The following is a 24,483-nucleotide window of genomic DNA, read 5'->3' on the forward strand; positions in this document are numbered from 1 at the left end:
TGTGAGCGATGTCTTTTGTTTATGTTTAAGGAATTGAGATCCCGAGAGCCGTTAAAAAATTTTTTTTCCTATTCAAGCGAGAAAGTAAATCCACGTCATTTCACAGTGTAAAATTGTGGAATAGGAAAGCTTGTTCCGCAAGGAGGGGGGACATTGTTGGGGGATAATCCTGGAACCTCTCACATCCCTATACCTTCTTTTGCATAACTACAAGCATCATTTTCTATCTCTTAAAAGAAAGATTTAACGGCGCTGCAAACAAATTTGTACTAGTTGATGAAAAGCAACTTACATTCTCTAATTTCCAGCTACAAACTAGTTAGTTAAAATAATTCAAGTATCATTCATTCTTGACTCATACCACCAATGACAGGTGATTGCAAAGGAAGGGTGAACACAGCATATGAAAACACCTCTCTTTTTTGAATATTTTGAGTTATATACAGGATGCACTTCCGTTGCCCAGATCCTTATATTGCCCCCCCCATACAGGAACATCTTCCCGAAAAACTAAAATTACCCTTCCAAATTAGTCATTGCCTGAGATGCGTTTCATAATATACAGGTCCGCCTTCCGCTAATTAACACAAATTAAACAAAGAAAACTAAAAAATAAAAAAGAAATTCGTTTCACACAGAATCAGATCCTGGCGTACATCACCAGGCGCGGTTAAGTTTGAAAATTTCTAGGAATTACCCAATTAGGATTCAAAACTCAATTTCTAGTACATTAAACCCGTCATCAAAGAATGCTTTCAAGTCTTGTGAATTGTCTTGCATTAGTTAGTACTCTGCATCAGATTCTATCTTGCAACATGTAAGTCAGGGTAGATCTTGGATAGGCTTTAAATAGACTTTGGAACGGGCCTTGCGAAGACGTTAGTAGCCTTATTAGAAGGAATATCCTCGAAGTAATCACTTCTATAGGAATCTATTGATACTGTGTAATGGAAATCGCGTCCTCACTCTGACATTTCGTGTCGTAGAGCTTCCATAATAGCTTCTAAAGATGCTACAAGTTTATAATATTATTCAAAATGTGGGGAGGGTTCGGTCTAAATTGGCCGAGTTTTATAATTTCATTAAAATCAATCGTACATAAAAATAGAAAAATAAAGACAATTAATGCTTTTCTTGTTATAAAAAACAAATTTAAAAAAAACCAGAAGCGAACTAAAAAAGTGTTTCAATATTAGGACAGAGTTTAATCAGAAGTTTCTCTAAGATATTCCTTGGCCATATCAGCATCTGGAATGGAACCACAAATGGTTTCAACCATAATACCGGTAACCAAGTATGGGTCAATGTTAGAAGCTGGTCTTCTATCTTCAAAATAACCATATCCTTCCTTAGCAACTTGTCTTGGGATTCTAACAGAAGCACCACGGTTAGCAACACCAGAACTAAATGATTCAATAGAAGCAGTTTCATGACGACCAGTTAATCTTTGTTCGTTATCAGCACCATACAACATCATGTGTTCCTTGTGTCTCTTGGCTAATTTACTTAATGCAGTTTCAATATCCTTCATACCACCTGGGAGTCTCATGTTCTTGGTGGAAACATTAGTATGACAACCAGCACCATTCCAATCACCCTTCAATGGCTTTGGATGTAATGAAATCTTGACACCAAATTCTTCAGCAACTCTTTGTAATAAATAACGAGCAACCCATAATTGATCACCCATCTCTATACCTTCACAAGGACCAACTTGGAATTCCCATTGGGAAGGCATAACTTCAGCATTAATACCAGAAATGTTAATACCGGCATAAAGACAAGCACGGTAATGAGCTTCAATAACATCTCTAGCAACAACTTTACCAGTACCAACACCACAGTAGAATGGACCTTGAGGAGCTGGGAAACCACCCTTTGGCCAACCATATGGGTAATCATATTGGTCAAAAAGAGTGTATTCTTGTTCCAAACCAAACCAAACTTCTTCTGAAGCATGAGCCTTCATCAACTTGGCACATTCGTGTCTGTGATTAAACTTGTTTGGAGTACCGTCATTGTTCCAACATTCGTTTAAAACAATAACATTGTCACCCTTTCTGAATGGATCTGGGTAAAATGCAACTGGTCTCAAGTAGACATCAGAATCGTAACCTGGAGCTTGACCGGTGGAAGAACCATCATAGTTCCATTCTGGTAAGTCGTCAACTGAGGTAGGAGCCTTAGCAAGAGTACGACACTTGGATCTGGTGTTACCTTCAGCATCAATCCAGACGTACTCAGCCAAGACCTTACCCTTTTGAGGTAAATCCAAGTATTTGGAAAGAATAGCAGTGTTTTCAGTAATACTTATAGACATTGTGTTAATGTATGTGTGTATATGTTATAATAAATAGGTCAATGATATTAATCACCGATTAATATGAGCCAAATAAAGATTGATTTGAAAGTAGTTGTTGCTTAAATAGCAATGGAAGTAATATGTATAACTTAGGGAAAGAAAGAGGTGAAGGAAATAAACGAATCGTGAAGATTTTGGTATACTTATATATCTTTAAAATTTGCGGCAGGAAAAAACGATGCAACTATTTTTTTAATTTTGGAATGCAGGAAATATCCTGATAAGACAAATGTCCCGATTAGAAAGGTGAATTCAGGTTGTAATCATAAAAAATATTTTATCTGAACCAATAAAAAAATTACCCTAATTTCTTTTTTCTTGCTGCCTGAATCCAGAAAAGAAGGGGTTATGACATAGCATATCCGGGATTACGAATCCGCTAAAGGGCGACTTGACCTTATATCCTTTTGAACCTGTCAATGTATTAGCGGAACTTCACTCTTGATCTTCCGCATCCAGACTGCATTGTCTTACATTACAAAAGTTTCACATAAGCGAACTAGCTAGAGCGAATAATAAAACAAAAATATCTGGATAACGGCGATGGGAGGAATCTGCGCCTGATCTAGCCCAACTGTAGTACGAGTAATTCAAAAAAAAAAAAAAAGAAATGTTAGGGGACTACTTGTAATGACTCCAAATCTTTATAAACTAGTAAACAACAGGCAATTTCGGATGCTGGTGTTATTACTTAAAGTTCATGATGCTATGCAATTGGTAATGGGGTGAACGTCTAGATCCTCCACCCCACGGTATTACTCATGTGATAGTAGTCTAGTTTTGTACCATTTTTAAAAAAAATTTTCAGCCTATATGCAGTATACCGGCTCTAGGGAGAAAACTTTCTTGCTGTTTTTACCATTTTCAGATCCAATAACGCGTACTGTAATGATGTAATGTACCATGCGTTAAGGCTATTGTAATTTACTGCAATATTCCTCGGCAAGGGAATAGGTATATGGTTTACAGCTTAGCAAGACGTAATCAATGGTACAGTGAAAAAATCTAGTTCCAGTTTCATGTATTTGTGGGACAAAACAATAGAAAAAGTAAACAATGGTAGCTCCGCTAGCCCTTAAAATAAGGATTAAGCTACAGAATCTTCGACCCACCATATATGCAAATCAACCCATCAAAATCACATAGACTTTAATTATTCGGAATGGCTTATTGAAGTCCCGGCGTCTTTAAAATTGCCACATTTTGTCGTCCAGTAGACGAAGTAAATTAAACTGGTAATGAGCCGGTTGAGTGGATCCCAATTTATAGGACACTGGTATTGCGAGGTTGTGATTTGATAATTAGCTAGCGGAGACCCTATTCAGGCACCCACCTCTCTAATCACCGACCACAGCTTGTTACCTTATCGTATGCATAGGTAATTGGAGGGGGGGGGGGTGGAGAACGATCAACACATTTTTTTTTCCTTATCAGAAAAAAATTGTTCACTTGCAGCAGAATGTCTTAGTTCTTATCAACATACACACACAATACATTTGAAAAGCAAATAAGACAATATGCATTGATTACGCCTGCTCGAAATGCTATTCGCTGATTCGTCGACTAATATTTCATGCTTAATTATCTAGCAGAATAATATTAATGACTAGGGGGAGGGGGGAGGTTCGTAAGTAGTTCCATGATAGCCTCATTCTCATCTTTTTGCAGTACCCCTCGAGGGGTAGCTCTAGCTACCCCAACGAATTTTTCAGGGGATGTTATCAGACACCAATCAAAAACCTCTCAAAAGAAACGGATTTTTTTCCAGCTTTTTTTTTTGGTATGAATTGCACTACCTCACTTATCTAGGACATCAAAGCGGCTACAACGATGGTTCAATCGTATTAATTAGATTACAAAGTCTGAAGAAGTTACTAAGTTAAAGGCTATCATCGGACTTGTTTGTCCCAGAGTTTCTTTTGATATGTTTAACGAGATAAGTACGAAAGAAATTCCTTCGATTACGATTTATTAGTGATTGCGAAAAATTAGATAACGTCCCCACGAAATGTATTGTTCTTTATCTCCAAAAATAATAAACAAGCCAAAACCTCTTAAATCTGGAGAAACAAAGTACGAACGGACGACGGGCGATTAGTATCGAACCACGACCATGCTTGGCAGGGTATGTAATAACTCCGCATTTAAACCGGAAACTTTAGTTCATTTACCATTTTCCAGTATTCGACCTTCTAGTTTGCAGAACAAAATGGCGTGAGTGCCTGGTTTTGTATTCAGTCTTTTTCTTTCAAGTGGTTAGTACTAGCTGGAGCTTAATTAGCCACCTCCAATAGCTGTTTCTTTCTAAAAATAGCAAAGCTACAGGCGTCAGGAAAATGAAACATTGCGCTTTAAAACCGGCCAAGGAATCATATTGAATCCTGCACAATTGAGCCTCATTTGAAATTATATATTGTCTATGAATACATATCTATATAGTTTATTAAGGCACTATCTCGCCTGTAAAGTACACTCGTATATATAAAAATTTCTTTGAGCCACAATATCTGGGCATTATTTTATATTATCAATTAATAAAAAACTAAATCTTGTTTAGTTAGATAACCATTATGGTATTATTTAGTTCTTCTGCCAAGGAAGTAGATCGGTTGCTAGTTTGAGGAGCTCAACTTTCACTTAACAGCTCTATGAATGTTTCATTCAATTTGGGTTCTGACAAAGTATTTGTTTCATTGTCATCCGCTGAAGAAGAAACAGAAAGTTCTGAAGTTTCTGGTCCTGATTCCAATGTTGATTCCGAAACTTTAATTTCAGAGCTAACTAGGAGCCCTGAGGTAGTTGTCTCTGATAATTCCGACAGTTCAATTTCAGAGCTAATTGGTGATTCCGAAACTTCTGAAATAGAACCAGTATATGAGGATTCAATTAAGGACGAATCATCTGAAGGTGTATTTTCAATTATCACTTCAGATGATTCTTCAGCAGAACTAGTTTCTGAACCAATAGTGGATTCTAATACTTCAGAAGCGGTGCTTGATTCTAGTAGAGAAATAGAGCTCTCAACAATATCTTCTATTGATTCAAGCGAAGTTTCTATGGTGGTGATTTCTCGACTTTCAATTTCAGACAGCAGAAATTCAGGTGAATCTGGAGATTCACTTTCTTCAACAAATAACGACTCTTCAATTGCAGTATGTAATGGTTCAGTTTGTTGAGGGGTGCTTTGAACGGTTACTTGCTCACTTGATTGTTCCCTAGAAGATTTCTCTTGGGAGTACTCAAGTTGCTTAGTTTCTGAATTGTCAGTTTCTTCAGTCAATTCGCTAGAAATACGAGCTTCGGCCCTCTTCTTCTCGCCAACTATTTCTTCCCAGAGTTCATCCTCTAATTGCTGTACTTTAATCCTTTCTTTTTCAGCCTTTGCCTTTCTGGCAATTTCTTTTTCTTGCTTCTCCTTCTCCATTCTTTCTTCTATTTTTTTTAAAGTTTCCTTTCTAGCTTGCTCTTTCTTTTCCTGCTCTTCTTGTTCACGGGCTTCTTCCTTTTTCAAGTCATACACTAACCCTTCTCTCATTTGAAAGGCAATATTAGCCTTGGCTCTCATCAATTGCAAATAATCGGCATTGTCACGCAACAAGAAATTCAAATGGAATTCAACATTTCTTAAATATTCATTCCACACCTTCATTCCAATCACTTTATCATCTTTACTATTGGTGTTTTTGTATTCATTTGCCGAATCAAGAATAAAATCCCTGAATTCAAACAAAGACTCCTTGACGACATGAAACCTCTTCCAAATAGCCCAACTTATTTGATCATCATCAAGTTCCAAATCATGGATCATTTTCCCTAACCGTTTCAGGAATTGCGCCATAGTTGTTTCGCTGAATGTTTCCAATACGTCAATAGTTTGTTGAGTGATTCTAAAATACTCTTCAAGGATGTATTGATGACTGTCAATAAGGATCTTTTGAACAGATTCACTGGTGTCCTCGGCTAATTTGTAGCTTGCAGCAATATCATCACGGATTTCTTGACGAGTGATGGTTTCAATGGTGGTATCATTCGTCTCCTTAATCTTTTCATAGTCTCTGTTAATCTCACTAATCTTCTTATTCAATGTTTGATATTGTAAATGATGTCCCCTTTGTAAATCTTGGAGTTGTTGTGAAATATTTGGCTTAATTTTTTCAATGAGAGCATCAATAAGCGGCTTCATCTCAACTTCAAGGTTATTCATGGCTAATTCCACAGTCTTGTTGACTTTGTTTTCCCAATACAATATTTCCAGTTGAAGTTGGGCAATAACCGGATCTTCAGTAGCCACCGAGTTGCTTTGAGTCACCCGGACAGTCGATGTGAGATAAACAGTTTCAACATCGGACTCATCCGATTCTTCATTGGCATTAGTACCACCTATATTACTCAAGATATCCTTAACCACTTGAAGGGCATTTCTTGTCTTGGGAATTCTAGGGTAAAACTCTTCGAACTTGAACAAATTGTTGAACTCATTCTTCAAAAAGGAGGATTTCTCTTGAAGTTTTGCGGCATGTTTTGAATTTACCACTTGGTTAAATAATCTATAATACCAATCAATTGCCCATTGAACCACTTCTAATGAGGTGAAGGAACGAACTAATGGTGTGAAATAAGGAAGTACAGATGTTTGAAGAGTTTCCAAAAGTTGATCCCAGGTGAAAACAACAAAATTCTTGACGATATTGTAATACAAATCAAACTTCTGTTTAGAAATCTCAGACAGTTTTTCCACATAAGGGATGATGTACTTTTCTAAAAATTGCTTAATCAAAACAGCTGCCTTTTCAGCAACTGGACCAATCAGTCCGCTAATGTTAAATTTGGCATCAACAGTTTCCACAAATTTAACCACAGTCGTAACTTTGCTCACAACACCAAACTGTTCATTCACTGAGCTAAACACAGGAACAACCTTGCTTTGATACAAGGGTATCACTTGCTCTTGATATATTGGCTTAAGGTATCCATTACTTACGGTACAAAAATGATAGCTAACAGGTGGGAGATCTCCGTTGACGGACAATGAAGAAGGGGCATTCAACGGACATACAAAAGTCCAAGCGTAAAACACATATATGCTTAGAACCGTAGCTACCCACGTGAATTTGTAATTCATTTTGTTAGCGGTAAAAATTTGAACCCTTGGTTGATGTTTTGAAAATTCAATGATGGTTTTAAGTGCTGTAATTTTTGGAATGGATGTTTTTTTCCTGTATACTAAATTACAACCGCCATATATACTAAGGTTACACGTTGTAACTTAGCGGTGTTGATACCCCAACAAGATCATCGAATAGCAGTCTCCAATTCAACATAGAAGAAACAATACTATCCGATAAGTAAAGTGTAGATTCATTCTCACCGTCTTCTACTGAGCCGTGCATGACGGATACCCACAACCTGAAACTGAAGATCCAACTGGTAGCAGGAATCCTAAATAAGATTTACGAGCGAAGGATCAAGCGTTCCAAAGCAACACTAGTTAATCAAAGAGAATAATTTCTGTCTATATAAATATATAGAACTCTACTTATTGGAACTATTAAAAAAAATCTACTTTATCTCTCGCCAAAAAGTATCACTTCTTAAGAGAAAATTAGGAAATTATTGAGTATGAACGGTACTTAAACAATTCAGGTAAGATTATCATGGTTGGTGTTAACATAGTGAAGAACCCCGGCCACATTTGATGTTTACACTTGAGAATTTGTGACTTCATCACTGATTTGCGGCTACATCATTCCCAAATTGACCCATCGCAACGCAGTATATAAAAAGAAGAATCTCGTAACAGAATGACTCCGAGTAATCAATAGATTTATGCAAACTTTCTGCCTCCTTTCCAATATTTAACTCACGCAACAACAGATTACCAAATCCAATCCTAAAAATAGAGATTCAGTTCTCCAGAAGCAGCAGCTCGATGTGTTACAATGATCTGTTCATTATATCTATCCGTTTTCGTATAATATCAATATCACTCCTAAAGGACGAAAATTGACTATTTTGTAGGTTTAAGAAATCACAATCTATGCCAAATCCATTAGCAGACTAGAACACGTCATCTTTCTAACTTCCTGTATGGCGCTTTAAAAGTAGACGCGTATAGATTTAGTAATACTAGTTTGAAACAATCCCAGAGATGATTTAGGGAAATCCAAGTCAATAGTGAAGATCGAACTGACCTTTCGTTTAGTCCCCATTTCAATGATATGATGAATTCTCATCTGCTGACAATCTAAAACAATCAAATATAGACGTGCCTGTTAGCCGCTGCTGACAATTCGTCAATGTACTATTGATTAAAACTTTCCTCATTTTTTTTTTCACTATGGTTGCGGGGGAAAATACCGAGGCGGTATTGCCTGTGCGAAATGTACTTTAAACAAGCTGTACCTCTCGCTTGACAGTGCTTTCATTGTTTAGGCATGTCAAACTGTAAACAAAGCTGGAGTCTTTACATACAAAAAAAATATGTCAAAATTTCATGGTATATTCATTGCTACTAACTAAAAAAAAAAATCAGGGTATACTATAAACACAGGTTTGTCATCTGAAAAATCTACATACCACTTCTCATTCTTTGCACCTGAACCATTTACAGTAAAATTTCAGTAACATTGAGGGTATATAGATATATCATACAAAATATAAAAATCATCAAAACATACTTCAGATTTCTATGCTTCCTTCAACAAATTAATCCTTCTTTAACAAACCAGCAGCTTGTTGATAAACCTTAGAGAGATGATCATAAGCGTGAATTTCAGCAATTTCAGTAGCTTGGAAAAGTTGTTGAGCTAATGGACAAACAACAGAACTGATTTTACCCCTGGCGGAAACTATCTTTTCCTTAATCTTGTATTCGATGAACAATGGATGGGAATGAACGTGTTCATCCAAGACTTCATGAACTTTGGCATGGTATGGTTGGATAAAGTCGGCACCGGAATGTAATAATTCACATAAAGCAACTTGTTCACTGTGTAATGGATTGGATTCAATGATGCTTGGATCCACGGAAGCAAAGGTTGGACACTTGTAATTGTACAAGTAGACGGAATAGTACAAGATGATACAGGCTAAGAAGCACTTGATTTTGGCAAAGGCACCCATGGTTGTTCAATTGAATAGTAAGTGAAAAAAAGAAACAGAAAAACTTTTCCAAGTTATTGCTTCATATATTTGCCGTTCTTTTCACATTCTTTTTTTCCTATTTTGCTTATTGAATTTCGTTGAGAAATTTTGTGAGCCCAGATGGGGGGACGCACGTGATAATGATCAATTGGTAAAAAAAAAAATTAATTTTTGTTGGAATGTTATTATATTTCCTAATTTGGAAATGGGTGTGCTACCACCCTAAAGATTGCAAAAAATTTTTTATGATTCTAATTAGCAAAGTTTACCTATTTCCTTATTAGAGCGAATCCGATGGAACATCGGGAATAATATTCTGATCCAATTTACACATTTCAGAGATGAAATCTGTAGATTTTCTTTCTTCGTGAGTTGTGTGCCTTGTTTTATACTTAACCAGAATATCCGTTAGACCCTTCCATCCCAACAGTTTCCCTATAGCAGCTAACAGAAAATGTCAGTGGTTCAACAAGGACAAGTGACTCCATCAACCCCATCCAAACGTAAATCGTTTTCTATTCTTACACCTATATCCCCAAACAGAATGCTACAACACCAAAGATCGTTATTAAAGTCGCCCGAGAAACGAGAAAGGAAAATAAGTGAATCCACTGGATTGGCAAAGTTTTCTTTAGCCAACTCCCCAGCCAAAAAGGACTTCTTCAATAAGTCAGAGAGTAATACCAATACAACCCCAAGGAGTGGCCTTCCTGTATATGTTCCTATACGCTCTCCCCCATCTGAATTAAACACACCTCCAAGAACAATGGATGATTTACAAACAGAACTGAGAAGATTATTAGAACAATACACCACGAAACAAGCACAATTGCATGAATACGAAAGATTAGTTGAAGTTAAGAAGATGCAATTATTAGAATTGACTCAGAAAATTGAAGCGATTAAACGTGAAGAAGTTATCCTTTCCAAGCACGGTAATGGGGATATTTACAAGCAAGCCCACCTTGAGACTGAACGTGAATTAAACAAATTGAATATCGTGTCTACTGCTGAAAATAATGATAAGGAAAATAATAGACCTAGTTTGACTAAACAAGTGAGTCAAGTGTTTGAAGTCAAAACATCGACGATCAAGAAACAAGCCTCATTCATAATGAACCAAGCCTTTGATGATTTGAACCACAATGTAAAGAAAAGCACAAGCACGATTTTCTCACCCCAGAGAAATGAAGATTTCAAACAGTTGATTCAACAATCAAATGTCAAGTTTGATGATTTGGCCAAACAAACTTCCAAATTTTTCAATGACGTGACTTCCAATTTCAACGATAATATCTTCAATTTCAACAAGAATAAAAGCCCTTCCAAGATATCGGAAAGTTTTGTTGCCGATAGTTCATTTATTTTTGACAATTTAAAGGAAAGCTTACAGGATGAAATTGATACCAATAGCATTATATATGAACGGTCATTTGAGGATTCTCAGGAACATATAGACATAGATGACTACGATTCATCATTTGATTAAGGATTATTATATAGACTAATATAAAGTGTTCAATCTAAATCATCTAACCAACCTTTACATCTTTCAATAGCCTTATTCCATCTCCTAAAATTCTTTCTTCTTTCTGTGTCGGACAATTTGGCATGGAAAATGTTCTTAGGGTCAGATTCACCACCAATACTGGCCACGACATCATCAAGGTCTTTCCAAATACGCTTTTCTTCATCTTCAAATGCCAACCCAGCAGCAATTGCTGCCCCTAAGGCAGTACATTCAGAATGTGAAGCTCGTTTAACCGTGACACACGGTCCCAAAACGTCCGCCTGGATTTGTAAGACTTCATCAGCTTTAGACATACCACCATCGGTAGTCAATGTCGACAATGGTTGATCTTCCTTCTGCGACATCAATGCTTCTTCCAAGAAATCTTCTGATCCACCAGCATCAGTAGCCATTGCTTTTAAAATTGCCCGAACTTGGAAACAAACCCCTTCTAAAGCGGCATGGGCTATATGTGCCGCTGTAGTATATTGAGTTATACCAAATATGGAACCTCGAGCACCACGGTCCCAATAAGGAGCAAATAACCCCGAGAATGCGGGAACAAACAGCACTCCACCAGAATCTTCCGCTTGTGAAGCTAATGGCCCGATATCAGTCGCCCTTTCAATCATCTTTAAGTTATCTCTTAACCACTGAACTACTGACCCAGCTACGGCAATGGAACCTTCCAAGGCGTAGTGGGGTTTCCCATGATCACCTTTCAAATTAGGGAACCAGTAACTGAATGTGGTCAATGCCCCTTCTTTGCTGATCAACTTACGAGTACCGGTGTTGTACAATAAGAAGCTACCGGTACCATAAGTACACTTTGCTGAACCTGGTTCGAATGCTAATTGCCCAACAAGAGAACTTGACTGATCACCTAAACAACCACAGATGGGTACATCTCTTATGGTTTTCATAATATCATATGCTTCTTGAGTGATTTTGTTGTGGAAACCTAATTTGGATAAGTCAGGAGCATTGAATGATCCATAAATTTCCGAGGATGATACAATTTTTGGTAATTTGATTAAATTTGGATCTATTCCCCAAAACTCCAATAATTCGTCATCATAATCCTGAGTTTCCAAATCCATAAAGTATGTTCTTGACGCGTTGGAAATATCGGTAACAAAGGATTTTTCCTTGGTCAAATGATAAATCAACCAGGTGTCAACCGTACCAAACATTATATTTCCTTCCCCCTTTTCATACTCTTCTCTTACGGCACTATCATTGTCCAATAGCCATCTTAACTTACCAGCCGAGAAGTAAGTAGACAATGGTAACCCAGTTTTTTCTCTCAATCTACGTTTGGTTTCGTCATCAGTCATTTTTTCCAAATGGTGAATAATGTCAGCTGTTCTAGTATCGGTCCAAACAATCCCGGGACTCAAAGGTTTACCCGTCTTTCTCGACCATACCATCATAGTTTCTCTCATGTTGGTGACACCAATTGCCTTAACCTTGTATTTTATTGACAATTCCGGATTCTCGTTAACCTTGGCCAATGAAATCAAACACGCCACCAAACATTGAACTGCATTTGCCAAGATATGCACAGGCATACAATCCACCCAACCAGGCTGGGGAAACTTTAAAGTAGGACCTAATGACGATAAATTGTTTTCAATTTCAACATGGTCAGTGATGGAAATGGCAATACCTTCGGCCGAGAAGATTGGATCATTCTGTTTTAACAAGGAGGATCGTCTTCTGAATTGTTCCTCTGAGCCATCACCACCTTCAGATGCAGTTGTTGAGTATTCAATCTGGTGCTTGGCTAGCTCTTGGCCCTCTCTAGTGAAGAGAATAGCTCGTGCGGATGTGGTTCCTATATCGATTGCAGCAATCACAGGGATTGAAGGACTTTGGGAGTTACGACGTGGCATGGTATATGTGTGTGATGTAACAAGTGGATATAACTGAACGTTTTAACTCAATCAATCAGTGGCGTTGTTTCTATTTGGTTTGAACGAGAGACAAGGTAAAGATTCTCGGTGATATATAGTGTACCTGTTCTAAGGCGGTATGCTAATGTCATTTCTATTTTGGCCAATGCGTAGTCTAAATAAGATTTTTTTGTTTGGTTTTGTGCATGTGGTTTTAGCAACAAACCAAGGCGGGATTTTCGGAAATATAAGAATGGACACAAAGCTCGTAATTTGTTTTAAAAACAATGGTTCGCCTCTCTATACTCCACCAGGAATTAAAACAAGTCGGTGGAGGTACAGAAGTAGAACACTTGGGTGGAGGTATAGATTGAATTTTTGGGGGATAGAACTGTGCGTAAAATTAGAATGTTACTGGGTATTATTCCCCCCCGCACCTCCTCTTCTATGTCCACTGGGGGAAATGATTGTCTTGAAAACAATAAGAAGTGTTCCTCTAGAGGAAGAAACTACAAGTAGTTGGCGAGAGAATTAGTGTTAAAGTTTACAAGGTTACTCGCAGAAATCAACTACATATCCGAGCCACGGAATTTCGTTTCACTACTCGGTTAATGTTACTTGATTTGCAGCCAACTGAATCTTGCCTTACTTACTTTGCTGCTCAGCCATGGCACATTTTATTTGCAGCATTTCACCGAGGACATCGGTGGCTTTTTTTTTCACAAATTGCCAACTTGATTTAGGACATTTCGTCTAGGATTTCCCCCCATTCACCCCCCTGCTTCTCTTAGTTTTCTTGGCTAAATTTTACAATGGCTAAGGCTTTTACGGATTTTTGTGTTTTAATCCTAACTATGTATTAGTATTTATTAAAAGGTACTAACCGCTACTATACAACCGTGACCAAAGTACAAAAAATTAATTAATAATTACAAAATAAATAAAACCGTTATTCGGAGATTCCTTCATCATCAACATCGGTATATTCAGGATAATCTATATCAAATGGATCATCCGGTAATTCCTCATCGTTAATCTCTCCATTTATATGTTCGGCAAACTCATCCAACCAATGATTGTTTTCATGTTTAAGTCTATTCCCATTCTCTTTGACCCAAATCTTCATGTCTTCCGTATTAGTAAAGTTCTTTCCACTAATGACTCTAAATATTACTCTGAAATATGCGATTAATGACGTCAATCCTCGTAAATAGCCCAAATCGACAAGATTAGGATGCTGTGGTGGGATCTTGGCGTTCTGATGACTTCCTTCTTCAGATATGATAGATTGGGCAAAATCAATAATCTTCACATTGACATGGTCATATCTTTCTCCTCCACCTTCGTACATGAGCAAGATTGACGATCCATACATTCTGTAACCTGGTAATTCTTGGAAAATCAGGTACAATTCTTTAATTTGGTCGATCAAATCAGGGATCCTGAACATAACGGAATAGTTATCGTGACCGTTATACAAAAACTTCGCCAAGATCTTACAAAACTGCTTACCAATAGTGATTTTTCTGCCATAGTATTTATCATGCACTAATCTTTGATTATTGTATTTATAGATTTGAAGACCACAAACTCGAACTCCCAATTTTCTGGATGTAGTAGCCAAACACTTTCTTCTTTGTGATTGTTGTTTTTTACAAGTTGCTTCAATTCCATATTGCCTGGTACCCATTTTCAAATCTAACACACAAGGCTGCTTGATATTCGTGGTGAGATCTTCCAATAATATAAACCGTTCAAATCGGGTATGCTTTCGTAAAAGCGGCACCAGATTGTTGGCAGTATTTGTTGACAGGATCATAGGTGATGCATATTCTTGTGGTATGACTTCATCATCCATACTAAATATATTGTCTTCATTATTGTGCATTTTAAGAGTAGGATTGAACACTTCTTGAAGAACCTGTGCTTGCAAATCAGTATTAATTAATGTCAGTCCCGGGTTGGTGGGTCTTTGAAGTGGAGAATTCAATGAACTCAGTGCAGAATGAGTATGTTGCAAGTTTGATTCACAAAGAAACAATTCTGATTGCTTGGGCGATGGCAATGAGTTTGAATATTGTTTCCAAAGTTCATTGGGGATTATATGCTTATTATCATCAAGAACCACCTCTGGAGTCATCAATCCCGATTCCATTCTGCTGATGTTGCGGGGTGTTGACTTTATGGCAATTCCTTCTGGGACTTCATTTGTAGAATTTTTGTCATTTTCAGGATCAGATAATTCCTGGGGAAATTCGTTGAGAACACTGGAGTAACGGACATTCAAAACACCAATATATTTAGGCATAAATTTCAATAATTGAGGACGCTTCAATTCAATTGTTTCATAAAATAAATTTTCTCGATTAACTAATGCTTTACAAACTGCTCGTTTCGAGAACGAGAAAATTGCCGTATGTCCACCTACTTTGTTCTTGAATGGTCTTAATTCAACTGCAAGTGGAAATTGTGGTTCTTGCAGGTATGTGCTCTGATCTATATTTTGGGGAGTTTCCGGTAAGATGTCATCTCGAGACCGGTCTTCTATTATAGGAGTAGATGATCGTGAAAGTTTAATCAATGCACGTTCAATATCAAGAACTTCTTCAGATGTGTCTAATTTGTTGTAAATCGTTGAAATTTTCGTGATATCACCATTTAACCCATGGTCATATTCTACATTTGCGGTAAGATGTTGTGGTTTGACCTCTGTCGGGGTAACTGGTTCTTCCAAATCTATATGATCCTTTTCAAAATCTTCAACTGCAGGTGTGTGAGGAATATATGTTGCTGATGAAACTGGTTCCAACGCAGAACCTTCCAATTCATTGGTCTTTACTGGAGCTAACTTGTATTCTTCTTGGTCATTGTCTTCTTTTGGTATTCCGTCGTTTTGGTTAACACCTCGGAAAATACGCAACGATCTAGCTGCTTTTCTTCCAGTTATAGGTTTCCCATGCAATGGTACTTCCGAAGTAGAGGTTTGCCGTGTTATTGGTTCTGATGGAGATTTTCGTAATGGTATTGGGTTGTTATTGATATGCACTGATGAGTTTCCATTATGTCGTTCCGACACATGCAAAGTTGCATCTGATGTTGTTGTTGATGACTTGGCCAACATTGTACCGTTTTCAAGTTTCCTCTTAATTACTGTCGGTGTGATATTGGTTATACTCCCCTCCATTCTGTACCACTTAATGTATGTCTATTATGTATGTGTATTTGTTGTGAGTTTAAACTGAAAATGAACAAGTGAAACCAGTATTTACAGGACATAAAACTTGAAAAAAGAATCTGTATTGTTATTGCTATTGGAATGAACCAGCAAGATAGGGAAATGATGCTATGTGGTTTAGCTTTGTAGTGCAAACAAAAGAAAATAAAAATAATTGCTTGCTTGGAAATCAAAAACACTTTCTAACGATCTAAATTTGTTTGCCACGAGTACTATCAACTGTGGTCCACCTCTATGAATATCTTTTCCGGATGAAAATAGTGATGGTTGTAAAAACAAACAAAGGGTTGTAAAAAATGTGCTGGGAAGAAAAGTGATATCTATTTTTTTTCTTTATTTGTTTCCTTCGCTGCGTTAAAATTTCTTTGCCGTGGGAGAACTTAGCGAGGCTTGATTTTTTTTCCCCCTTCGTGGGTGAAGTGGTTTTGTGGTCGGCCAAACTATTGTCTGCAATTATAAGCCGTATTGATCCGGGGCTAGTGCGTTGTCAAGAACTTAGGAATGTGGGATTTATACTTGTTGCCACTAACCAAAAACTTGGGTAGAATAGCTATGTTGATATAAGTTTGTAAAGTAAAAACCAGCAAGGTAAAACCAACAAGGTCAAGCTCTCAAGTGGTATGAATATCTAAAAGTTGCAAAAAAAGAGAAGGAACGTAAGAAGGAGATAAAAACAAGAAGAAGGAGAAAGAGAGATCGAAGGTATCAGAAAATAATTTCGGTTCTATCATGAAGCATTTATACTTTTTTGGAATTTTATAGGGGTGTGTCTAGAAACGTCATATCTAGTAATTGTTTTTTTTTTACCCACGGTCGCATATTTTGCAATAAATTATAACCGTAGTCCGATGCCGAGATGAGATAGAGCTACAAGGGCACAGGGCATTAAAAGAGGACACGTAGTATCGCTGTTGACAAGTTGTACTGAATAATTCATATACCCAACAACAGATATTTTCACCAGATGGTCAACTTCATCACTTGCTTTTAAATTAAAGCAAACAGAAAGTGCTAACTTTTGTTCGTCAAGGAGATCGAAAAATGTGGTGCCTTGTGTTTACAAAGCAACATAATGCTTAGCATATGTGTGAGAATAAAGTGTTTTGAAATTTGGTGGGATCTGATTGTGTTGCTAAGATCAATTCAAAACAAAACGTGGTTCAGAACCACCTGGCCCTCCACGGCGGCGTGTGTGTGGAAATTTTCTTTTTTTTTTAGCGCTACCCCACCATGTTAACTATCACATATTTTTAATTTTGGCGGGTAGTGCCTACTGGTCTACAGAGTTGTGCGCACTGTTCCTTGCGGCTCAGATATTCCCAAACTGTCGTCAATGAGCAAACTACACACGTTTTCCGTTCCAGGACACACCCCAGTTTCACAAATGCGGGTCCATGTTATCTGAGATGAGACGAGCTTTGACAAGAATACTCAGCCTGGTTTATTAGTTGCCAAGACAAAGCTACATCGTTTTCGGCCCAAGGTCTTGTCTCTGCCGGCTGCAGTAATTTTCAGATTCCTATTCATTCTTTCTGCAGCATGTTATTTTGTTGTTCAATATGCACGACTTTTGTTAACCCTTGAGTTTCTTTGCACACACACAAATAACTACGATGTCAAGATAAATGTGGAGATCTGTCCTGTTGATAGTAACAGTTCTTGCAATTCTCCTTTCACTACCTAGAATTGTTAAAGTTAATGATGAATTAGACAACAGCACTAAATTGATTGACGGATTATACTATACTTATTGCAATGACAGCGACTTCAAAGATTTCCTAAAGAACAACGAAATCTTCAGCGCAGAAGTAAATCAAGACATCCCAAGTCAAGTAGTCATTATAGACCGAGAGAAGCCGAGAACCCCCCGAGAAAATGCTACATTTTTAATGCTATGTCGAAATCAAGACATGTACCAAGTATTGGAAACGTTGCAAAACGTTCAAGATCGATTCAATCACAAGTACAACTACGATTATACATTTTTAAATGACGAACCGTTTTCTAAAGAATTTATATACTTGATAACCTCTTTTATTGACCATGGAAGGATCAGTTTTGGTTCTATACCCCGGTCTCATTGGTCTTATCCCAGCCATATAAACACCACCAAGGCAGAAGAAATAAGGAGTAATTATGCAGATGTCCCTTATGGTGATTCTGAGAGTTATAGACATATGTGTCGGTTCTATAGTGGGTTCTTCTACCAGCATCCTTTGGTTAAACAATATCAATACTACTGGCGTATAGAACCAGGGATTAAAGTATATTGTGATGTGAATTATGATGTATTCAGGTATGTGAGGAAGCACAAAAAGAAATATGCATTTGTGCTTAGTTTATTTGAGTATGCTGATACAATACCTAGTTTATGGAACCATGTACTTGAATTTATAAGAACTGAGAATATGACTTCAGCTCCCGAATCATTTGAACTCCTTCTTAATAAACACAATTGGTATAATCTTTGTCACTTTTGGTCAAATTTTGAAATTGCTAATCTAGATATGTTTGACAACAATTATCAAAGATTATTTGAGTTTTTAGATTCAAAAGGCGGATTTTATTACGAAAGGTGGGGTGACGCGCCAATACATTCAATTGCTGTAGCATTATATCTATACAAGAATGAAATACACTGGTTTAATGATTTAGGATATTATTACGCGCCATATTCACAATGTCCACAGGACTCGAAGACCTTTATTGAGAATAAATGTACCTGTGATCCTGATGACGATTTTGGTCAAAGTGATTTGAGCTGTAATAGATATTTCTTGGACATACTATCGAATTAATGCAATACATATAAATTCACTTATCTTCTTATCGGTAAATGGCCATGTGGTATTATAACAGAAAATGAATGCAAAAAGCTTTGTTTCGTAATACAATGGCTTATTGCTACTTTGAGTAGTCGCGCGGCTCAAAAGTGTTAATAGTCAATTTTTTTTTTTTGGTTTGGCGGCTATTTTTCAACTATAAACTCCCAACCGATAATCCTTCTTATCAACCGCGAGCTCCGTACTACCAGCTCAAGGCTTAGCATAGACAGGTCTTTGATTAATCTACACCACTCCTTTACCATAAACATACAACAAGTCAAAGACCTTCAAAGTTATTTATTCAAGAGTAGCATTTACACATTTTTACATCACCACATATCTATGCTATAATGGTTAATAATTTCCTATACAACCTAAAGCTTTTCAGGCGACGTCGGAAACAGCAGTTGATTATACTTCTGATTATTTTCATCTATTTAATATTTATAGTATATCGCCAAGGAGGCGACGACGCTTCAACCCTGAGCATAATCGACGAATCCGGATTTAAACCCAGTTGGTGGGATTCTATTGTATCAAGCGTGAAGAAACCAGTTAAGTTTAGTGATATAATAGCAGGAAATTCTCCTGATAATCTGAGAAAAGATTCTTCTATTGAAGATCAAGAAGCTACAAAGGAACATGAGGCCAAGGTTCGTTTGATCAAAAAATTACAGGATGACTACAACAAACAACATCCAAGCGAAGCCGTGCGGTTGAAGCGTGGATACACTTTCTTCAACTCAATTCTTCAAGTGTTGTATAATGGAAGACCTGAGGTTAAAAAATTAGACAGGTATCGTACCGATGATAGGATATACCACGCTCGATATGATTCATCTGCCAAAGATGAACAAGTATTCAGCGAGGAATATTTATCCAGTTTCCTTCAACTAACAACGCAGGAATTGGCCGACATGAAAAAATCCCATCAATATGTTGTGGACAATTTGCCAGGTAAGGCGCCCAATCAATTATATCACGGGAATGGGATCGTTTATGTGGGTGGAGGACAATTTAATTGGTTGACTTTACTTTCAATAAAGACCTTGCGGTCTATTGGGTGTACATTACCTATAGAAGTGTTTATACCAAAAGTGGACGAATTTGAATTGGAACTTTGTGGGAAAGTGTTACCGACCATGAATGCCCGATGCATATACATGAGGAATCATTTAGTTAGCCCTCTTGACAAGACCGGGAACAATTATGCTTCGAAGTTTAATTTTAAAGGGTATCAATATAAAGCAATGGCCATATTACTTTCAAGTTTTGAAAACGTGTTGTTGTTGGATAGTGATAATATTCCTGTGCATGTTCCTGATAATTTATTCACTGAAGAACCATTTACATCGAAGGGATTAATTGTATGGCCTGATTTCTGGAAAAGAGCAACGTCACCTCATTATTACGAGATTGTGGGTCTGGAAATCAGTGAAACAGAGCTACTCCCTAAATATGATGAATCAATTGGGTTTTACCGTTCCAGACCACAAGAAATCACTGGTGCAAACTTGAATGACATTCCATTACATGAACGTAAAGGTGCCATACCTGATCCAAGCTCCGAATCAGGTCAATTGATGATTTCCAAACGGACCCATTTCAAGCCACTTCTTTTAGCATTATATTACAACTTGTATGGGCCCACACATTTTTATCCATTATTTTCCCAAGGATCCGATGGTGAAGGTGATAAAGAAACCTTTTTAGCAGCCACTGTTACCTTGAGACATCCATATTATCAAGTTTCCAAGTTTCTTAATGCATTGGGTCATTTCCAGAATGGGGATTTCGTAGGATGTGGAATGGGTCAATATGACCCAGTCGAAGATTATTACACTGGCGAGTTACGCAAAGAGTTACTGAAGATAACTGATCAGAAAGTGCTCGCCACTGTCAAGGAAAAAAACAACCGATTCCTTACTTCGGGTCCTCGGATGTTATTTGTTCATGCCAATTTCCCGAAATTAAATCCTTGGAAATTGAGAATAGAAAGAAAGATATACAACTCCAATGGAGAAAGAATTAGACTTTATGGAACTGGGATGAAACGTATTACTGGGTACGATTTTGAATGGGTTCAATGGAATAATATGAAGCAACTATTGTGTGTTAATAACTTTAAATTAGAAGCATTTAAAGATGTAAATAAAGAAGACTTGTGCCGAGAAATCACCCAGCAGCTTAATTACTTGAAGGATACCATTAAGGATTTAGAATCGTAATTAGTTCTATATGTCAATTATATGCAGGAAACATATTTTTAATACTTTATTTTTTTGTAGAGCAGAAATTCTATACACGAAAAAAGAGTGTTGACGGAAGTTAAGGACACCTTTACTATACCAAATACCTCGCAGAACATACAATGGCCATACAATTCCTCTTTCTAATATCCAGACAGGGCAAGACAAGATTAGCTAAATGGTACCAAACAATATCCCAGAAGGAAAAATCCAAGATTAGTCGAGAACTAGGCACATTAGTATTGTCCCGTCGAGCCAAGATGTGTAATGTTGTGGAATATCGTGATTTCAAAGTAGTATATCGTCGATACGCTTCGTTGTTCTTTATTGTAGGTATCAATTCCCATGATAATGAATTGTTGGCATTAGAAGTGATTCATCGATTTGTGGAGCAGATGGACAAAATGTATGGTAATGTTTGTGAATTGGATATCATATTTGGGTTTGATAAGGCATATCATGTATTGGATGAGTTGCTATTGGACGGTTACATTCAAGAATCTTCAAGGAAAGAGGTATTAAAGCGGGTCGATCAACAGGATGAATTGGAGAATATGGACGAATTCGAACATATTCTTTCATAGATAGAGTGTATATTAGAATGAATATATAATTTCATAATATATTTCTGTTTCATAGATGGATGTGTAGTGTTGCAGGAATTTTACGTGATTACTGATTCAGTGATCAAACAAGAGAGAGAATGTATGAGGCAAACGAAGAAGAAAACGTAGAGTAAGGGAGTTGTTTGGGACAAACAACCACCAATTTGTTACAAGGATTTGAAATCACACAGGTTGCAACTAACAAAAGCAAGATCGATATAGGGGTAAAATTGTCCATTAAAAGCGTAACCCAACCTGGTTTCACAGCTTTTTGAGAAGGAGAGGAGAAACTAGAAAGAAGTTAGAACACTCGCAGTTGCCCATGACACCACTTTCGTCAACAATTTAGTAAAATTGGTCTGTAGACGTTACAACATATGCTGGCCATAAGTTAGTCAAACTAGGAGACATTTGTGGCTTTGGCGCTCTTGAATAGTTAGTACTGAAAGCGTATGATCATGGTAGCGCAGTGGTAGTAGGAAACCTAACAAACTTAAACTTTGGATCTTTTTGGCATGACGTAATCAGATTCGAATTAAACTACTGAATCAGGTTATTTTTCTTTCGGAGATCATTTTATTGGAAGAATAAGAAAACATACATGTTTCAGAATGGTTCTACTTTTTTTTTTTGGAAGAGATCTAGTTTGGACAACAATTCACTCTATTTCACTTTCCTTTTGATTACTTGAAGACAAAGCTAAAGGAATTGGGATACCAAATTAATACTTGTTAGGTTCTCTCTTTGAACCTCCGTAAATCTAAGACCAAATCAAGTAAATATCACTTGACATATACGGAAGAAAAAGCTTGGTAAACACGTATAAAAATAGCAACAATCCTAGAATAGGGTACAGAGGAAACACTTCTCTATTCGGTATTTTTAAAGACTAAGTTTAGAACAAATTTGTTGCACGATTGCAACTGTGAATAAAACAATGAGAAAACGGAACAATACTTCTAATCTTATCTTATAGTCAGTTGGGGGGGGGGGGACGTGTTTGCAGGTTGACCTGTACGTTATAAGCAAATCCCGTTCTTATTTCCTTGCATAATCATGAAAACCATCAGAATAACAAAGGCCAATAATATTTCTTTTTCATTGTTTGTTTCCCCTAAGAAAAGTGGAGAAACTTTTAAGAATTCGTATAATCAATCGATTTTCTCCAACGCGCGTTTGACAATTGGAATTGAGGTCAATTGTTCTTGGGATAAGAAATGACGTAATTAAATGTTTACATGAGGAAAAGAGACGAACAAGGGGAAATTTGACTTGACGGGAACGAGCCAACAGGTTGACGGGTTGACAGGTTGACAGGGTACCCTATTAATTCCAGTTGATCCGTCAAAGAAAATAGATGTGTAGTAAAATAATGGGTCGTTGTTGCTCGGAAATACTTTCCGAAGTACCCTGGTTATGTTGACAATGGCTATTCACAATTTTTAAAATCAATAAATCCGCTCGCAACCAGGCTATTGTATTCGGATTGCAATGAGATTTCAAACTTTATTTTCCTTTAAAGTTTAATCCCTATGTAAGAAAAAAAAAATACCTACATTTGTGAGCCACTTTACCCCAAAAATTTATGTAAAATTGCACCATTTCTTACTTAACTACGGTGGCTACCTAGGTATTAATTTACAAATTGAATATCACGACATCGAATGCACACACAGAGATTACACTCTCTTTTGCATGTCTTGATAATGTTGAGTTGGGAACCAGGAGGGAAATGCCAATCAAAAATTGTATCTCTTATCCCTGAAGTGTAAATAAGAATTTCGGAAAATAAATAATTACGATCACCAAATATTTTTGAAATTATTTGGAGAAATTTTTGAAAAGAAATCTGCCACGGACATGAAAAATAAATAAATAAAAAAAAGTTAAGTATCATTACAGACAGGTGGAGCAAATTCTGGAATTTGGTTTTAACCACTCGTAGCCCCGATACGTTTATTTTCCGAAGTGGAGTGGTGTCCCACCTCCCACATTCTATTTTTTTTTCTTACCTCTAGCGGATTACGGGATTACGGAATGTAAGAAATCAATTCTATTCAAAACACATAAAACAAAAATTACCACAAACAGTATGCAATCACCAGACAGTCCACAGTATATTCTACAATCAAATTACTATAAATTAATACAACATGACTACATTATACACATTGTTTACTAAAAAGATGACAAAAGTGGGAAATAACACTTTAAGTGTAAATGCATCGCCCTCTGACTTGAACCGATTAAAAAAAAATCCCTCATTGATAGATGCCACGATTTACTCCGGGTGGGATAGAATTTACCACGTACTACGGAGCGAAATGTTTCCAATATGTGTAAAATAATTTCATTGTCAAAGTGTAACTTCCAAATTAAGCAAAAAAGTGTTTGCTGGGCAGAGACGCAAATGCGAATCAAAATAAAATCCCTCATAATAAACTTAAATCGCAATGAAACTCATAACCTGTAAAATAGAATTTTTTTTGTTAAAATCAAAAATCAAATCAATAAGTTGTATTGATTTTATGACATCATCATAAAAAGAGACGAATTTTTACAGGTTTGAAAAGTTTTTTTTATTAAACAAAGAAAAATTAACCTGTAAAAAGCGGAACGGAATTTTTTTATTTGTTTGATCGTGGAGGCTATTGGAGGG

The 24,483-nt window shown here is 36.9% G+C and overlaps 9 protein-coding genes across 9 annotated transcripts; 4 read left to right on the forward strand and 5 right to left on the reverse strand. All coding sequences in view use genetic code 12, as the record gives it.

Annotated features, from left to right (window-relative positions):
* Window positions 1-1,204: 1,204 nt before the first annotated feature.
* Window positions 1,205-2,320, reverse strand: GLN1 (glutamate--ammonia ligase; the record flags this gene model as incomplete). The annotated part of the gene is made up of 1 exon (XM_007373721.1): window positions 1,205-2,320. The coding sequence occupies one exon, from the start codon at window positions 2,318-2,320 to the stop codon at window positions 1,205-1,207; it is 1,116 nt and encodes a 371-aa protein (XP_007373783.1).
* A 1,046-nt stretch (window positions 2,321-3,366) lies between these two features.
* Window positions 3,367-7,538, reverse strand: SPAPADRAFT_65362 (uncharacterized protein; the record flags this gene model as incomplete). The annotated part of the gene is made up of 1 exon (XM_007373722.1): window positions 3,367-7,538. One exon carries the CDS (start codon window positions 7,482-7,484, stop codon window positions 4,989-4,991), a length of 2,496 nt encoding a protein of 831 aa, XP_007373784.1.
* Window positions 7,539-8,847: 1,309 nt separating this feature from the next.
* SPAPADRAFT_59631 (uncharacterized protein) lies at window positions 8,848-9,500 on the reverse strand (the record flags this gene model as incomplete). The annotated part of the gene is made up of 1 exon (XM_007373723.1): window positions 8,848-9,500. One exon carries the CDS (start codon window positions 9,482-9,484, stop codon window positions 9,068-9,070), a length of 417 nt encoding a protein of 138 aa, XP_007373785.1.
* A 459-nt stretch (window positions 9,501-9,959) lies between these two features.
* Window positions 9,960-10,994, forward strand: SPAPADRAFT_54374 (uncharacterized protein; the record flags this gene model as incomplete). Its single annotated transcript, XM_007373724.1, has 1 exon — window positions 9,960-10,994. One exon carries the CDS (start codon window positions 9,960-9,962, stop codon window positions 10,992-10,994), a length of 1,035 nt encoding a protein of 344 aa, XP_007373786.1.
* Window positions 10,995-11,023: 29 nt separating this feature from the next.
* GUT1 (glycerol kinase) lies at window positions 11,024-12,910 on the reverse strand (the record flags this gene model as incomplete). The annotated part of the gene is made up of 1 exon (XM_007373725.1): window positions 11,024-12,910. The coding sequence occupies one exon, from the start codon at window positions 12,908-12,910 to the stop codon at window positions 11,024-11,026; it is 1,887 nt and encodes a 628-aa protein (XP_007373787.1).
* A 949-nt stretch (window positions 12,911-13,859) lies between these two features.
* Window positions 13,860-15,362, reverse strand: KCS1 (inositol polyphosphate kinase; the record flags this gene model as incomplete). The annotated part of the gene is made up of 2 exons (XM_007373726.1): window positions 13,860-14,678; window positions 15,192-15,362. Coding segments are annotated over 2 exons (990 nt in total), but the record flags the coding sequence as incomplete, so codon positions are not given.
* A 2,408-nt stretch (window positions 15,363-17,770) lies between these two features.
* MNT3 (Mnt3p) lies at window positions 17,771-18,943 on the forward strand (the record flags this gene model as incomplete). Its single annotated transcript, XM_007373727.1, has 1 exon — window positions 17,771-18,943. One exon carries the CDS (start codon window positions 17,771-17,773, stop codon window positions 18,941-18,943), a length of 1,173 nt encoding a protein of 390 aa, XP_007373789.1.
* A 377-nt stretch (window positions 18,944-19,320) lies between these two features.
* MNN21 (alpha-1,2-mannosyltransferase MNN2) lies at window positions 19,321-21,245 on the forward strand (the record flags this gene model as incomplete). The annotated part of the gene is made up of 2 exons (XM_007373728.1): window positions 19,321-19,623; window positions 19,648-21,245. The coding sequence occupies 2 exons, from the start codon at window positions 19,321-19,323 to the stop codon at window positions 21,196-21,198; spliced, it is 1,854 nt and encodes a 617-aa protein (XP_007373790.1).
* Window positions 21,246-21,324: 79 nt separating this feature from the next.
* Window positions 21,325-21,859, forward strand: SPAPADRAFT_59640 (uncharacterized protein; the record flags this gene model as incomplete). The annotated part of the gene is made up of 1 exon (XM_007373729.1): window positions 21,325-21,859. One exon carries the CDS (start codon window positions 21,342-21,344, stop codon window positions 21,801-21,803), a length of 462 nt encoding a protein of 153 aa, XP_007373791.1.
* Between the last annotated feature and the right edge of the window lie 2,624 nt (window positions 21,860-24,483).

This window comes from Spathaspora passalidarum (assembly GCF_000223485.1).
Source record: "Spathaspora passalidarum NRRL Y-27907 unplaced genomic scaffold SPAPAscaffold_2, whole genome shotgun sequence".
NCBI classification, from domain to species: Eukaryota; Fungi; Ascomycota; class Pichiomycetes; order Serinales; family Debaryomycetaceae; genus Spathaspora; species Spathaspora passalidarum.